At 40.7% G+C, this 16,512-nt stretch overlaps 1 protein-coding gene and 1 long non-coding RNA gene across 5 annotated transcripts in view; one reads left to right on the top strand and one right to left on the bottom strand.

Annotated features, from left to right (window-relative positions):
* Positions 1–16,512, bottom strand: part of LOC144611531 (uncharacterized) — a 33,862-nt gene that overhangs the window by 11,207 nt on the left and 6,143 nt on the right. Inside the window, exons 2-3 of one of the 2 annotated variants that reach the window (XR_013549538.1) lie at positions 5,937–6,072; positions 2,467–2,611 (exon numbers count right to left, since the gene is read on the bottom strand). This is a non-coding gene — a long non-coding RNA (uncharacterized LOC144611531). Of the gene's footprint in view, positions 1–2,466; positions 2,612–5,936; positions 6,073–16,512 lie in introns of those variants that run through there. The other variant, XR_013549537.1, reaches the window with a different exon arrangement.
* On the top strand, positions 3,182–14,808 carry ccdc134 (coiled-coil domain containing 134). 3 transcript variants are annotated; one of them, XM_078430670.1, is made up of 7 exons: positions 3,182–3,365; positions 4,779–4,892; positions 6,147–6,268; positions 8,396–8,480; positions 10,142–10,323; positions 11,491–11,562; positions 13,175–14,808. In XM_078430670.1, exons 2-7 carry the CDS (start codon positions 4,790–4,792, stop codon positions 13,298–13,300), a joined length of 690 nt encoding a protein of 229 aa, XP_078286796.1. In that variant the 5' UTR covers positions 3,182–3,365; positions 4,779–4,789; the 3' UTR covers positions 13,301–14,808. The 3 variants fall into 3 exon arrangements, with proteins under 3 accessions (XP_078286796.1, XP_078286798.1, XP_078286797.1); XM_078430672.1 differs by having other exon boundaries at positions 4,776–4,892; XM_078430671.1 differs by having other exon boundaries at positions 3,182–3,372.

The raw sequence follows: 16,512 nt of genomic DNA, 5'->3' as shown, positions 1-16,512 counted from the left end.
ATGGAAAGTGTAAGATGTGATTGAGGCAATTGATTTTTGTGGAGGATTTCATCCAGCAGAAACTCGGATCCTCTGGCAGCGAGACCAAATGTGGACTCGGTGACCGTTTTGCTGAACACTTACGCTCAGTCCACCGAGGCCTATGGGATCTCCCAGTTGCCATCTATTTTCCTCCCCTTTCCATTCCCATACTGCCCTTTCTGTCCTGGGCCTCCTCCATTGCCAGAATAAGGCCACACGCAAATTGGAGGAACAGTACCTCGTTTCACTTGGGTAGCCTACAACCCAACGGTATGAACATTGAATTCTCTAATTTTAAGTAACTTCTACTAACCGTTCCCTTCCCTCAGTTGTATAACCAGTTTCACAGTTCACCACATTGTATCCCTCTTGAGATCACACCTTCCCTCATCAACAATGGACCCACCAAGGCTCCACCCTGCCTGGTGATGACAATCCTTTATTGTCATATGTACCTAGGTACAGTGAAATTCTTTGTTCCGCATACAATCCAGACTAATATGGATCCAAGTGTCAAAGAAGGGCAGCATTTATATGTGCGCAATGGAAAATGATAGCAGAATGAATGAACAAGACTGACAAAGATTTCAACGTTGGAAAGTACTGTTCGTTTTGAGCCTAAAAGAGACAGAGCAAATGACGAAAAATTAACAGAGGAGGTCCAAGTGTTGTTTTTCATTGTTCTTTCAGACTGGCATTCTTTCACAAGGCCAGCATCTACTGGCAGGCATTTATTGTCCACCCTGGTTATAAATTATCTCAGAGGATTTTAGGTCCACAGCAATTTGGTCAACTCGAGTCATGTGGACTAGATCTGCGTGATGGAAATACTTTTCCAAAGGAGTCAAGAGTGTTTTATTGTCATATGTCCCAGATGGAACGATGAAATTCTTACTTGCTGCAGCACAACAGAACATGTGAACATAGGACACTGTAAACAATATGATAAATGGACAGGAAGCAGATGGATTATTACATGAATCGGATTATATAGTCAACATTATTTCCAATTAATTTTTATTAATCTCCGTGGCAAGATTTGAACATGCAACTTTAAAGTTGTGACACACCTTTACAAAGCCCTGGATAGACAACTGGAACTTGTACAAATCTGGCATCAAAGTTAGGAAAGAAATATTGGTCTTGGAGGCAGTGTCCTGTACATTTTTGGAATGATACTTAGACGTCAAATGTCTCCAAAGACTCTTACAAACTTCTCCAGATGCATGGTAGAAAGCACTGTCGGGTTGCATCACGGTTTGGTTTGGGAACAACTCTGCCCAAGACTGCATGAAATTGCAGAGTTGTGGATGCCGCCCAGTCCATCACACAGACTAGACTGCCCACCATTGACTCCATCTACACTTCACGCTACCTCGGGAAAACTCGGGAAGACTTGTCCCACTCCGGTCATTCCTTCTCCTCTCCGCTCCTGTAGGCATTGGAGAAGCACGGAAGCGCACACCATAGTCTCAGGAACAGCTTCTTCCCCTGTTATTAGGTTTCTGAACGGTCCTTCCATAAGCTTGGGTAGTGTCCAATTCACCTCGATCCCATTGAGTTTATTGAACTTTGTTTATGGAACAGGTGGGCTACAGTGCTGAGAACTACATTCTGCACTCTGCCTTTTACCTATTGTACTTGAGTTTAACGTGATTGTATTTATGTATAGTATGATCTAATCTAATTGGATAGCATGAATAACAACTTTTCACTATCTCCATACATGTGACAATAAACCGAAACGTAAAATTACAGAAAGTATCTCACAAATTTGTGGTTGTATTCCCTGCTATTTGTGTTAAGATATAATGAAAATCTAAATATCTTTTTCTTGCTGTTGGGGCATAGTTTCAAATTCCGAGACTAAACTTGGGCGTGTAGTCGGGGTGTTACGGACAGAGGAGAGAAACTCACAATTTCCACAAAAGGCAACTGATACAAGATCATTAAAATCTAAGATAGATTTTGATGAATCTTGGAATTGTGGAGTTAGGTTACTGATCCGCCATGGTTTTCTGAATAGTGAAACAGACTTCAGGAGCCAAAAGGCCCATTCAGTTGTTTTATTTCACAAGTGTGTTTGTTTTCAAACATGCCTTTGTTGGTTGAAGATATCGCAGAGGAATCCTGTACAGCAGGTTCTGGCCTAATTATAGACACAAAAAGCTGGAGTAATTCAGCAGGTCAGACTGCATCTCTGAAGAAAAGGAATAGGTGACGTTTTGGGTTGAGACCCTTCTTTTTTAAACCAGCATCTGCAGTTCCTTCCTACACATCTGGTCCAATTAGTCTTTGTCACAAAGCTAAAGAGGTAGTGGTTAGTGTGCTCCTGCACCAGTATTCCCTGCCTTTCTTTATGAAACAACTTTGGTTATGAGGGAAGGGGAGGGGGTGGTATATGTCATAGATTCCCCGCTTTTATACCGAGCCAAATTATCCTAATCTACCAGAAACCCCCTATAAAAGATGGTGACACACGATAATCTGGATGAAAGTCGGAAATTGTTCAAAGCAGCTGTTACGACAGCAGTAATGCACTGTGTGCATCCATAAATGCCGCACTCTTCACCTCATCCACGGTAATAACCTGGATTCAGAAAGGATGCAAGGCGGTCAAAAATCTGCACGGACTGTCAATGTCGCAAATTTGTGCAGATTGAAATAACTCGGCTGCGTATTGGTGCCGGGGCGAGGGCTGCGTGTTGGTGCAGGGGCGAGGGCTGCAGAGGGAGCCTGCACCGGCAGCCTGGGCTCTGAGCAAAGATACTAGAGGAGCAAGAAAGACCACTCGACCCTAAAAACCGTAGTACGTCATGACGCCATTTTAGTAGGCAGAAATGTGCAGAAACATTTAAAAAGAAAAATAACAAAAATCTGTGAATTGATAAATGAGATATATTCTGCATTTTAATGGTATCATTCACACATACTGTTCCTCCAAAACACTGATTATACTGCGAGAGGCAGAGCGGACGGCGGGTTTGGCTTACTAAAATGGCTCCTTTGCGCACTACACTTCAGTATAGGCGATTTGGTCCATCTTGTTCCTCTAGTATCTTTGGCTCTGAGTGACAGCTCAGTTGGCAGCGTAGTCACTGCGCAAAGCCCCGCCCGCCTGGAGGCGCATGCGCAGAGTCAGTTGTGCGCTGGAATTGGAGGTGAGCGGAGGTGCGGCGGCGGCGGCGACGACGATGATGATGATGGCGGCTCCTCACTGATTCCCGCTCCGTAGGCCCGACCGTTCCCATGACCGCAGCCCCATGTGCGCTGCGTGCAGGAGACGGGAGCCGGTGGTCGCCGGTAGCCCCGGGCTCCTCCCCGCAGCGCTCGCTGTTTCACAGGTGAATGGTGAGCGGCTCCTGGAGGCCCCGGGACTGAAGGTGCCGGTATCAGGGATGGAGGGTGTAGGAAGGAACAGCAGATGCTGCTTTAAACCGAAGACAGACACAAAATGCAGGAGCAACTCAGCGGGACAGGCAGCATCTCTGAGTCTGAAGAAGGGTCTCGACCCGACCTGTCCCGCTGAAGTTACTCCAGCATTTTGTGTCTATCAGGGATGGAGTGACTTCGGCCCGACCCCTCCTGCCCACCAAACTGTGTAACCGAGCTAGTCCCACCTGCGCTTAGCCCCATATCCCTCCAATCCTTTGCTGTCCATGTACCTGTACAAATGCATTTTAATTGTACTCGCAGTTGTTGCCACTTCCTCAGTAGCTTGTTCCATGTTCACACCACCCTCTGAGTGCAAAGGTTGCCCCGCAAGCCCCTTTTAAATCTGTCGCCTCTCACTTTAAACCTGTGCTCTCGAGTTTTGGACTCTCCAGCCCTGGGGGAAAGACTGCTTATTCACCTTATTGATTTCCCTAATGATTCCTAAACCTCTATGAGGTCAGCCCTCAGCCTCCTTTGCTCCAGGGAAAAGATCCAGCCTCTCCATGTAACGCTCTAGATGCTTTCAAGAGAGAGTTAGATAGCGCTCTTAATGATAGCAGAGTCAGGTATAGGGAAAGGGCGGGAATGGGGTACTGATTGTGAATGATCAGCCATGATCACATTGAATGGCGGTGCTGGCTCGAAGGCCTACTCCTGCACCTATTGTCTATTTCTATTGTCAAACCCTCCAGTCCCAGTAACGTCACCTATTCCCTTTCTCTCTAGATGCTGCCTGACCTGCTGAGTTACTGCAGCATTTTGGGTCTTGCCTTTGGTATAAACCAGCATCTGCAGTTCCTAAACAACCGTGCAGATCTTTATTGCACCCTTTCTAGTTTAATGAAAACCTTCCTTTCGCAGGGCAACCAGAACTGTACTCCAAATGTGGCTGTTCCAATGTCTTGTACAGAGTAAGGAGTTGGGATGACATCCCAGCTCCTGACTCAATAACTTGACCAATGAAGGCAAGGGTGCCAAACGTCTTCTTCACTGTGCAGAGAATTAAAACATGTACTAATGTAAGATTAGTGTAAATGGGTGGTTGATGATCAGCAATAGATCATGGGCCAAAGTGCCTGCTTGTGTTTTTCTCAATGACACTAATGTCAATCTTCAACTGGTCTGGATGGGGTGGAAGACCGCAGGTTGAATTCTGGTCTTGTGTTAGGTGACTTCAGCAATGGTCACACTGTGCAAAAAACTTCATCCAGAAGCTTTCTGTGTGTCAGCGTGAAATAGAATGGATCTGAAATCCCCTTAACTGTTCGTCTTGGAAATCTGGTTCTTTTGATATTTAACAAATGTCTATTTTTTTTAAGTAGTCTCTTAGATCATGGATGTTCTGCAGATCTGTGTGATTGTAATCAGCATGTGTTTCACTGCATTCAGACCTTCCATTGGTCAAAGAAAAAACTTGGATTCAAGTCTAGAAATCTGTATCCTTTGTGGCAATGATGGGCTTTGTAAGCTCGATAATCTTCTCAAACTTACTGGAAAGTCAAGACAAACACGCCAAAAACTAGCTTCCTGAAACAGCACAGGTGCTGTGGATTAGTGCGTAGTGACTATTTCATACAGTGAGGCACAGCTCCAGCTCATGTGTGCAAATAGAACCCCATTTGTAGAAGATGTCTAAATGTCATTTAAAAGCTAGCATCATCATTCCCTATTTGCTCAATATCAATTCCTAGCATTGTAAACCAAATCGGATACACACTGAGGTTGAATGTTTGCCCCAAATTGAGTTTCAGACTTCAGTTATGTTCCATGACTAAGAATGACTGTTTTCACTTCCAGACCCAGCTGCATCTGAGATTATATTAAGACGCGTCTATTCCATTGCAATCCCAACTGGTCTTTGGCATTCAATCCCTTTCAACGTGGAAGCCACTCAAATCTGCTAAATATTCCTAACCCTCACCGAGCCCCAATCCCATTACTTCTGTGCACACTGATCAATAGTTAAGTAACGTCTCGGTTTTAAAATGATCGTCTTTGTTCTCAAATCCTCCCAGCAACCTCTGTCTATATCCTCCAACACTTTGTAACTTGCAGTGAATTTCCCCATATTATTTGCTCTGTTGTTGGTAGATGTACCTTCTCCTGCCAGGGCATTAAACTCTGTAAATCCTTGCTTAAATATCCTTGCCTTGACGCCCCTCTTTACTCCTTTAAAACTCATCTCTTTGCCCAGTCTTTGATTATGTTCTGATTTATTTTGTGTGATAAAGCACCCTGTAATATCTTTTCGGTATTTTATGCAAACAGAAGTAGTTATTGGGTGAAGAGAGAATTGCAACATTGGGGTTAAGTTGCTGAGATAGCCAGAATGCTAAGCCTTGATGAGAGGCACGAGTTTAAATCGCACAATGGCAACTGGGGAATATGTTTAATTAAATCAGGACATTATGAATATCTAAAAGAAAAGCTAGTTTCAGTAACATTAATTGTAAAATGTTTGGATTGTCAGAAAAACCCACCTGCTTCACCAATGTGCGTTTGGGAAGAAAATCCACCGTCCTTATTATGGCAAAGGTTGACTCGTATCTGCCTTCTCACTTCAGGGTCAATTGGGAATAGATGATAAACACTGACATATCCAGCGATGTTCATATTCTGCAAATGAATAAATAAAGAAAAAATTCTAAACTGTGGTTCTGAATATTTTCCTGAACAACACTGGTCTTCAGATAGGAAGCTGTTTGAAACTAAACGCAAAGACCAGATGCATGCATTGAAGAACATGATTGAATTAAATGATATAAATCAACAATACAAGATTATTGACATCATGTTGAAAGGATTATTCAAGGTGAGCAAAGAGAAGTAGCTTGGATAAATTCCGCAAACTTTATCTATGGTGCCTGCCACAAACTGTAACTGAACCAACATCCCCCCCTGGCTACTCTGAGGCCAAGCAAAACAGTTTGCATACATTTGCCCTATCCGACCATACATTATCCCATTATCAAAACCACCTACTTCCACCTCCATGACACCACCTTTCCCTGAGCTTGGATACGCCTGACACCGTGGTTTCGTTACATCTAGTCTACTAAGATTCTAATAGGCTTTCCTATTTACATCCTCCATAGATTTGCATTAAGTCTGTTCATCATCACCTTTGGTTAGTTGATTTTCACTCTTGGTCAGGCTACGAGTCAATTGTAAAATGTTCTTTCTTTAAAAATATCCCTTCATGTCTATCTCTCAGCCCTACATCATTCTGGGATTTCTCCTTTCTCTGGTTCTGGCCTCTTATGTTTCTCCGTTTTCTTTTAAACTCTCCATCACTGCTGGCTATTCTTCTAAAGGCTGGCGATTGAGCTCTGAAACATGCTTGCTAATTTACGCCACTTTTATTATTTCCTCTTGTTTAAGATGTTCCTCTACATTGCTGCTCTGCTATCTCTTATGTTGCGGAATGTCAAATATTGTTTGGAAATGCTGCAGATAAGTCCCACTTTATATGTTAAACATGGAATATTGATGCAATCTCTAAACGGCACATCGTTGAGTCTCATTGTACTCGATCTCACCTAGCAAACAGGTGGCCTGTTTCCTTTGTCATCGTTACTTTTTTGCATATCCTTCATTCATTTGTTCTATCTCTCTCACATCACTGTCTATATCTCTCATTTCCCTTTCCCTTGACTCTCAGACTGAAGGGTCATCTATTCCTTTTCGCCAGAGATGCTGTCTGACTCTCAGAGTTACTCCATCCTTTCGTGACTATCTTCGGTTTAAACCAGCATCTGAAGTTTCTTCCTACACATTGATCCAATCCTTCCTGGCTTCCTCAGACCCACACTATTCCTATTGATCATTGTGCAAAAAGTAATCCACTGTATTTTTGCCACGGCCCTGTCAGTAAACAAGGCAAACTGTTTATTCTGTGAACCGCAGTTCTGCTCTCGCTTCCTCTCCCCCAGGCAGAACAAGGATACAGTTCCCCTGGTCCTCACCTTTCAACTTCCATATTAAACATAATTCTTTAATATTCACCTTCAACATGATTCCACCACTGGTTACATCCTCTCATCCCCAATCCTTTCCACTTTCCATAGAGACTTGATAGAGCTCCTAGTTGTTAATAATTTAATTCCCTTTCCTCCATTCACAGAGTGAGGCCACAAGCAATCTGGAAGAAAAGTATCTCATATTCCGCTTGGGTAGTCCCAACCCAATGACATGAACATTGAATTCTCCAATTTTAAGGAATACGCCCTGCCTCCCCTACCCTGATGTGTACACATTTCTCCCACCACTCTCCTTCAGCCTTCTCTTTACCCCTCCTCCCTATGTTCATCCATCCCCAAGTCCCCAGTTCCCTTTAATCCCACCTCTTTATCCCCCCCACCATCTCCTTCCACCTACATTTTTCCCTCCAGCTTTCCATTTCACTCTAATTCTTTCCTCATCTCGCACTTGTTTCCTTTTTCACGTCAAGCCTTTGTTATTTACTCCATCCATCTGCCAATCACCTCCCCCCTCACCTGTATTTACTACCTGCTATCACCTGCCAGGCTGGACTCCATCCCCACCTCCCCTTTCCAGCGTTCTCCTCTTCCTCTATTAGTCTGAAGGTCCTGACCCAATCTGTAGTCTAAATGTCACTTTTGCCAGAGTGAGGCAAACGAGAGGAACAGCACCTCATATTCTACTTGGGTCATTTACACCCTAACATGAATATCGAATTCTCCAATTTTAGGTAACCTCTTTCAACCCCCTTTCCCTCCACTTTATCCCCCACAACTACCTTTCCCTGTTTAAACCAAGCTAATAAGTTATTAACAATCAAGAGTCTAAAAGAAAGAAATCTTAATAAAAATGGGACACCATGAAAGGATGCTATCACTAAATTCATTTCTTCATAACTGGTTTAAAAAGAAGTTGGAAAAAATCAGTTGAACCACATTTTGATTTTTGTTCATTCCAGGTACTAGAAGACTCCAAGTCGATACTGATTGGTGCTGATGTACAAGCTGATGGACCACTACCTCATGATGAGAAACTCAAGGATGGTGGATATAGTTTGAATATACTTTTCCTTACGTTATGCTCTGTATGAAGCGAAAACATTTACAAAGTTTCACTTGTCCTTTGCTTATGAGAGAAGGACGGCACGGTGGCGCATAGGTAGAGTTGCTGCCTTACAGCGAAAGCAGCGTCGGAGACCCGGGTTCGATCCCGACCACGGGTGCTTGTTTTTATGGAGTTTGTACGTTCTCCCCATGACCTTTGTGGGTTTTCTCCGAGATCTTCGGTTTCCTCCCACACTCCAAAGACGTACAGGTTTGTAGGTTAATTGGCTTGGTAAATGTAAAAATTATCCCTAGTGAGTATAGGATAGTGTTAGTTTGCGGGAATCGTTGGTCGGCACGAACCCGGTGGGCCGAAAGGGCCTGTTTCCGCGCTGTATCTCTAAACTAAACTAGTCATGGGCCAGTGGTGTCGCTTGACCCTGAGTCAGAAAGTTATGGTCCATGTCACACTCTCGACTTCAGTATCTGTTCCAAGCTGATACACTTGCAGTGAATAGCAACATTCCCTGAGGTGGCTTGATTGTAATCATGTCTTGTCTTTCTGCTGACTGGTTAGCATGCAACTAAAAGCTTTTCACTATACATTGGTACACGTATCAATGAGCTAAACTACCCTTTCAGGATTGAGCTACTGGGGACTTTTCTAATTGACCAGAAAAGGATTATTTGAATTTTTTAAAATTATTCAATGAAAAGGGTAAGACTGCTTGGTAGGCTGCTGATGATGATTCATTGATTTCAAAGGACCAGAAAGTGGGAAGAGAAAGATAGTGAAGGAGCTGACCAGTTGGTCACAACACTCCTGGGCTTTCTGTGTCATCCTCCAATGTTCTCTTTTCCTAACTAAGCAATTCGCTTTTGATAGTTTCAATGGGCACATTTCTATATTTATTCGGGCACTGGATTACAGAGTAGTTTATGTGTCCAAAGCAATGGAAGGGAAAACAAGTTACAATCTCTGTGTCTGATCATTATTCTCACTGGCATGTGCTGGGAATCTACTTGCTAACAGTGTTGCAATTTCACCCTACGAACTCCAGCAGTTTAACAATGGTCAATGTGTTCTCCAGAACTAATTAGAGATGGAGAATAACTCCCAAACTTACCAGCAGCAACCACATTTTAAGAATGAGTTAAAATTACTGGATATTAGCTGATTATGTTCAGCTGAATAAGGGTCTCGACCCAAAACGTCATCCATTGCTTCTCTCCAGAGATGCTGCCTGTCCCGCTGATTTACTCCAGCATTTTGTGTCTATCTTCAGTTTAAACCAGCATCTGCAGTTAGGGTTAGTTCCTTCCTACACATGTTCAGCTATATTTGCTACAGATGATAAAACAATCAACCGTATCTCTAACAGAAAAAGGACGTGTATCCATTGCATCTCTCTTCATCATTAGGGGAAATGTAATCTATGTATTGTCTTCAGGATGCCAGGACTTTCAGGAGCTTTAGTAAAGCTCACATGTGGAGTCCAATATATGGAATTTATAATTATATTTGTAAGATGGAATATTTTATTGTCTGACATATTATCCAATATATTATTAATAATATATAATAATATTTCATCTGATGTATTATTTCCAAACCGATACAAATAGATCTTTCTCACAACCAATCCTGATTTGCTTTTCAGCTTATTCACACATTGTTGAAAACACTGCCTTCTTTGGGGATGTAGCACTGCGTTTCCCTAAGATTGTCCACTATTACTATGACCAAAACTCCAACTGGAACAACTTAATCCGATGGGGAATCAGTTTCTGTAACCAAACAGGAGTTTTTGATGGAGGTCCACACACTCAGCTCCTAAATCTGGTGAGCAAAAATATGGATTTAAATGGGTTTGTTTTTAATGGAACTATTTGCACAGATAACACTATTGTGTTGTGTTTAGATACAAATTCTGGAGGAATTATACTCAGTGTAAAAGGAAAGTCAACCATCAATCTGAAGAAAAGATAACTGGTACCACCTAGTGGAAAATTGCTGAACTGCAATCTGCCAATGAGTTTAGTTTTTAGAGATACAGCTTGGAAACAGGCCCTACAACCCACCTGTCAACCATCAATCACCCATTCACTCTAGTTCTATATTATTCCACTTTCTCACCCACCCCCTACAAACTTGGGGCAATTTACGGAGGCCAATTAACCCACAAGTCTTTGAGATTGGGAGGAATTCGGAGCACCCGGAGTAAACCCACGTGGTCACAGGGAGAATGAGCAAACTCCACACTAGAGCACCAGAGGTTAAGATCGAACCCGGGTCTCTGGCGCTCTGAGGCAGCAGCTGCACAATTTTTTGAAAAACAATTTATTTACATAACTTGTGTTGATGTGCGACATTCAGCCAACTGCCCCAAACGGGCAACTGGCCTATTAAAAAATGTATGGTCTACACAAACCTCCATGCACTTTTCTTTATCTAACCCTGCACAGCAGGTAGGACTTCTGCCTCACAGCACCAAAGACTGGGTTCAGTCCTGACTTTGGGTGTGTGTGGAGTTTATAAATTTTCTTTGTGCATGTGGGTTTCTAGGTACTCTGGTATCCTCCCTGCCCTATAGATATGGTTTGGTAGGTTAATTGGCCGTTGTAAATTGCCTCTGATGTGTAGGTGAATGGTAGTATCCGTGGGGAGTTGATGGCAAATTGGAGAGACAAAAAAGTAGGGTAACTAAGATTAGATTAAATGGATGATTGATAGTGGTCAGTGGGGGCACTAATTCTGGCAAAATATAACGTGGGTTGGCAATCAAATATATCCAAGCGATGAAATTCGAAGATTTTTATTTCTGACGAAAGATCTTTTTAGAAATATTTACTTTCAGACCAAATTATTTTCAGTAATTTTTAGTTCTAATTTCTCACTCCGATTATTTAAATCCATGCAATCTGCTGGTTATCAAGGTAATAGTTTGAGATGCAGGATAGAAAGTACAGCATTTACAACATGCTTTTTATTTGTTTCCCCGATCAACAGATGGCACAGGAGCTTGGGATCAGTGAAAAATCTCCTGACTATAAAAATCCATTTAAAGATGAGGATGACGATGTAAGTACAGTAATAATTTTCTGTTTTTCCATTGTTAATTTTTTTCTACTTGCTTTTCTTCTATTATTTCCCCTCTGGATATTTCTAGTCACTTGCTAAAGCACTTCAAGTTTGAATTGTTTTGATGGTTAAACTGATAGTATTAGAAATCTGGAAACAGATTGCTTATGACCAAGCTATTGAGGAGCATCGTAAAGATGTTGGAATTCCAGAGCTTTGCACTGTAGAATTTAACGGCACTGCCACAAATGTTGGAGCAATGAAAATTGAAGATGTTCAAGAGGCCAGAATTGGAGAAGCACTGATAATCCCACAATTCTGTGGGTGGACAAAATTGATAAAGAAACAAAACCACAAACGGATTTCAAAATAAGGTTGAGTATTTTAGGAACCAATTATTAGCACAGCGATGAAGGATGAATGGAACTCAGTGAAAGTTATAGATTTCTTGAGTCATATAGTAAAGAAACAAGCACTTCAACCTACCATGTCCAGGCCGATAATCAGGTACAGGCCTCAACTAATCCTATTCTGCTTATCGTCTTTTTATGCCGTAAATATTTAAGTGTTCATACAGATCCTTATTAAATTTTGTGAGTCTCTGCCTCAGACTGCCACTCACATGCCAAGTACCTTCTGCAGAGAAAAAAAAATCTTCCTCAAATTCTAGGTAAACCTCTCACCCTTTACTTTTGCCTTCTAGTTTTATACATTTCTGCTATGGAGAAAAGAAAAGCCAAGTCAAACCGAGTTTATTGTTATGTACACAAAGTATAGTGTGGTACAGGGGTAATGGAAATCTTTGTTGCAGCAGGCTTCTACTTAAATTACACATAAAATGTCTAAAAGACTGCAAAAGCAAAAAGACATGAATTGATAACACAAGTGCAAGAGGTGAACGATAATCTTCTGTTATCGAGGTAAGATAATAGTTGTGCAGGTTGGTCAAGAACCTAATAGTTGTAGGAACGTAGCCGTTTTTGGTGGTGTAGGACGTCAGGTTTCTGGTATGGCATGAAGAGATAGGGTTGGAGGAAGCTTATGTGGAGCATAAAATCTTCATTCCAGTTGGGCTGAATGGCTTATTTCTCAGTTGTAACTGTCATGTAATTCCTGTTGTAGTAATACATGTAAAGACAACTGTGCATCTTTCAAGTCATTTTTTATATGTGACATATCTTGCGACTGTCCAGAAATTATTTTCAATTACATAAATAAGGCCTTGCAGCTTTGGATGCGATGCTGAAACTCATCACATATATGTTGTTTGTAGACAATGACTTCTGACATTTGAAAAGCATAGTCAGACTCTTAAGCACGTAATTGGACATAATATGAAAGTTTAACAGTTCTGTGTTTTGGCAAAGACACTGCCGTTTGGAACAACCAAATAACTGAAAAAAAGACACCAACCAAGTTTCCCTCAAACTAACAAAATGTTTAATATTTTGTTTACTGTTAATGGAACAAATGGTTTGCTATTGTGTTCAGCCCATAAATCAGTAACCAGCAAAGCTACAGTAACACCTAGAGTGCTAAATTTAGGTTGAGAAATATTTTAAATATATAAATCAGATTTGCAAGTTGATCCACTGTAATTTGTATTTTACAGTTTATCGAGAGTACTGATGCCTTTCGTAAAGCCTTTAAGGATGAGGAGAAAAGGAGAAAAAAAGAAGATAAGAGGAAGGAGCTTCGAAAAGGGCCAAGGATTTCAAAGACTAGATCTGAATTATGACCACTGAGCAATATGACAATTGCTGAGACTGTTACTATACTGTTGACTGGAGCTGCTACAAATATTTCATTGCCACCAATACTTACACAAGGCTGAAGAAAATTATTTCAAGATGGTGGTAGCCTTTATGTATTTGCCATCATTAGAGCTGCTACCTTTAATTGAAAGAAGCAGTGTCATCAAGCCTGCATTTGTTTTGATTCATGTAAATAAAATAGGTCTGAATTCCTGAATGTAATTCCTGAAATGCTGGTGAAAATCCCAGTATCTGAGCTAACAAACCTTTTCTTCCACGACTGTTAAATAATGATCCTTAATATAAGCAGGTACCAACGCTAATGTGCAGTATAGGTTGGTCTTTTAGTTTTCCAATTTCACAATAATATGCAGGGGTGTAAGAAATATGAGTGATCCTAAATACTGACAGATTTCTTCAATGCCATGCAATACACATGTAATAGTACTTATTCTCTGAATGTTCTAATTCTATGGTCACCAAATGAGATTTTCAGTTTATTTAAAATAACGAACAAAACAATATTATGCATCTCCATAAATAGGGAGTCCTTTTTCCCCAATTTCTTTCCCTCTATAAGATATTCTGCAAAACCTCCCTCTGTTCTACTACGTACATGGTTTTATGTGTGTGAGCCAAATAATTTTTCAATACCTCTGTTTTGGACAGAAAAGAATGTAAACATTTTATGCTGCCAACATTCATCCCAAAACCTCACGGTTTGGGATATTATCTGTGCGGATTTAAAACAATAAATTTTGGTATACTCAGCACGTCAGGCAGCATCTATGGAGAGAGAAATGGAGAAAGGTTGTGTTTCCCGTAGTTCTCTTCACCTCTCCTTTCTCTGCAAATTAACACGTTTGATTTCCAACTTTACTTAGTTCTGAAGAAAGGTTATCGATTGAAAACATTAACGCTGATACAGGTTTTGATACAACACGTTGACAATTGCTCTCTCCCTCCCCCTCCCCCAGATGCTGCTCGACCAAGGAAGTTCCTCCAGCAGATTGTTTGGTGATCTGGATTCCAGTATCTGCATTCTCTTGTCTCCATAACACATTAACTGCTTCTTTTGAGATGCTGCTTTTTGACTTGTTGGGTGTTTATAGTATTTTCTGTTTCTATTTCTGATTTACAGCATCTGCTGTGTTTTGCTTTTTGTTACTTGTGAGGAAGATTGAGTCAGCATGTACATTTGAAATACATTTATTGGGTTATTTTTTATCTCTCACCCAGTCCAAAAGAATAGGTTGCAACCTTGTTTACAAGTATTATTGCAAAATGCCATGGATTATAATGCGCATAAATGTGGCAAAAAGTCAATCTTGTCAAGAAGGTGTAAAATTCTTATTCCATTTAGATTTCATCGTGACTCAATTTCTCTTTATTTTTGTACTCTCATCGAGCCCTTCAATCTTACAAGATTTCTGTGCCCCTCCAGCATCTCTGGAGAGAAGGAATGGGTGACATTTCGGGTCGACACCCTTCTTCAGTCTGAAGAAGGGACTCGAATTGAAACGTCACCCATTCCTTCTCTCCAGAGATGTTGCCTGGCCCGCTGAGTTACTCCAGCACATTGTGCCTATCATATCATATCATATATATACAGCCGGAAACAGGCCTTTTCGGCCCTCCAAGTCCGTGCCGCCCAGTGATCCCCGTACATTAACACTATCCTACACCCACTAGGGACAATTTTTTACATTTACCCAGCCAATTAACCTACATACCTGTACGTCTTTGGAGTAAACCTGCATCGGCAGTTCCTTCCGACACCACTCCAGAATCTCGTGCATGTCTGCAGATTACGTTAGCATCAGTGTCTTCGGCTGTCCAGACAAATAATTCCAAACAGCTTTACATCTCCATTCCTGACATGTTCTTTAAAATCTACCTTTCTTATTTGTGGCTTAAACACAAATTTAATTTGCTAATGTTCCTGTGAAATGCCTTAAAAATATATAGGGTGCCATATCAATGCATGTTATTGCTGTAGCTGTTTGAGCATAAATTACAAGGAGCCTCTTCAGTGTCTTTGGAATTTCAGACCACTGTACCAATCTGACTGAAAAATGCAAGTCATATTTGCTTTTACAAATCATGTAATTTACCAGGTGCTAGAGAAATGTCTCAATGGTTAGGTAAAGAAATTGATTTTTGTTAAATGGAAAGAATTCTACTGCTTGCTGACATTTGGGAGGATATGTAGAGTTGAGGGGATAAAGAATAAACGTGATTCATGCGTTTCAAAAAATTAAATTTTTATGTTGTCATACGTTTTATTTTATAAATCTTTTAGTTCCTTTTTGTTTGAGCCATAACATGCTTTACCATTTACTGCAACTCATTTTGGCGAAGCCCCCTGCCAGTATAGTGGGAAAGAAAGAGCAAAAAAGAAATACAGTATAGATTTGTTAGAAATTGGATTTGAGATCCTTTATTAGTTTCGCATTTACAAAAAATTCAAGGGGGAACATTGAAAAAATTACCAGCAACTTAAAATTACATGCCACTTAATATAGAGTTTGCCATGACGATGAAAATGATATATGAAATGGTTTCAGAGCAGAGGCGGAAATGTTATAGAAGTGGAACTGAATAATCTTGAAGTTGGGTACAAAATTCAGTGACAAGAATATTTGGTATGGGGAAGATGGAGAAATGGTTGAGGAGGAAAACATGATGGAGACACTGGCACATGAGTAGGAGCCAAATCCTCCATTTTATTAAAAATAGCATTAAAATGAAATGCATAAATTACAGATAAACTACAATTAATGTGTTTGCGTTTAATTATACAGCGAGGTGATTCAAGGGATGCAGTAAATATTTTTTGAGATGATACAGGAGGAACACAACTAATTTTGGTAGACTAGAGAAAATCAGTATCACTGATCATCTGATAATTACTACATTGATGTTTTGGGAGCTTTGTGCCACGTTTATTAATACGTAGTATTAATGTGGGGTTTAAATAGTTCAATTTTTATCGTGGTTCCGATCGGGATGTTTTTAATTAATATTGACTAAAATTAGGATATTTTAGGTTATTAAAAATATTATCAAGAGATGCTTCAATACAGAAGCAGCTAATTTAAAAGATGTTATAATAACATATATGAAGTCATAAACCTTAGTGAAAGTTACAACTCTTAATCTACATATCCAGCCCAGCACACAAATGCATGGAGTG

The sequence above is a fragment of the Rhinoraja longicauda genome, chromosome 40 (genome assembly GCF_053455715.1).
Source record: "Rhinoraja longicauda isolate Sanriku21f chromosome 40, sRhiLon1.1, whole genome shotgun sequence".
NCBI lineage: Eukaryota > Metazoa > Chordata > Chondrichthyes > Rajiformes > Arhynchobatidae > Rhinoraja > Rhinoraja longicauda.
Note: the sequence above shows the minus strand (reverse complement) of the source record. Positions and strands in the feature narration are given on the sequence as shown.

Bases quoted from the DNA above. Each gene is read 5' to 3' on its own strand.
- ccdc134 (XM_078430670.1), top strand. From the start codon at position 4,790: ATGGATGTTCTGCAGATCTGTGTGATTGTAATCAGCATGTGTTTCACT. The intron at 6,269-8,395 runs GTGAGCAAAGAG...TGTTCATTCCAG, and splicing joins TGTTGAAAGGATTATTCAAG to GTACTAGAAGACTCCAAGTC. The intron at 11,563-13,174 runs GTAAGTACAGTA...TGTATTTTACAG, and splicing joins TTAAAGATGAGGATGACGAT to TTTATCGAGAGTACTGATGC.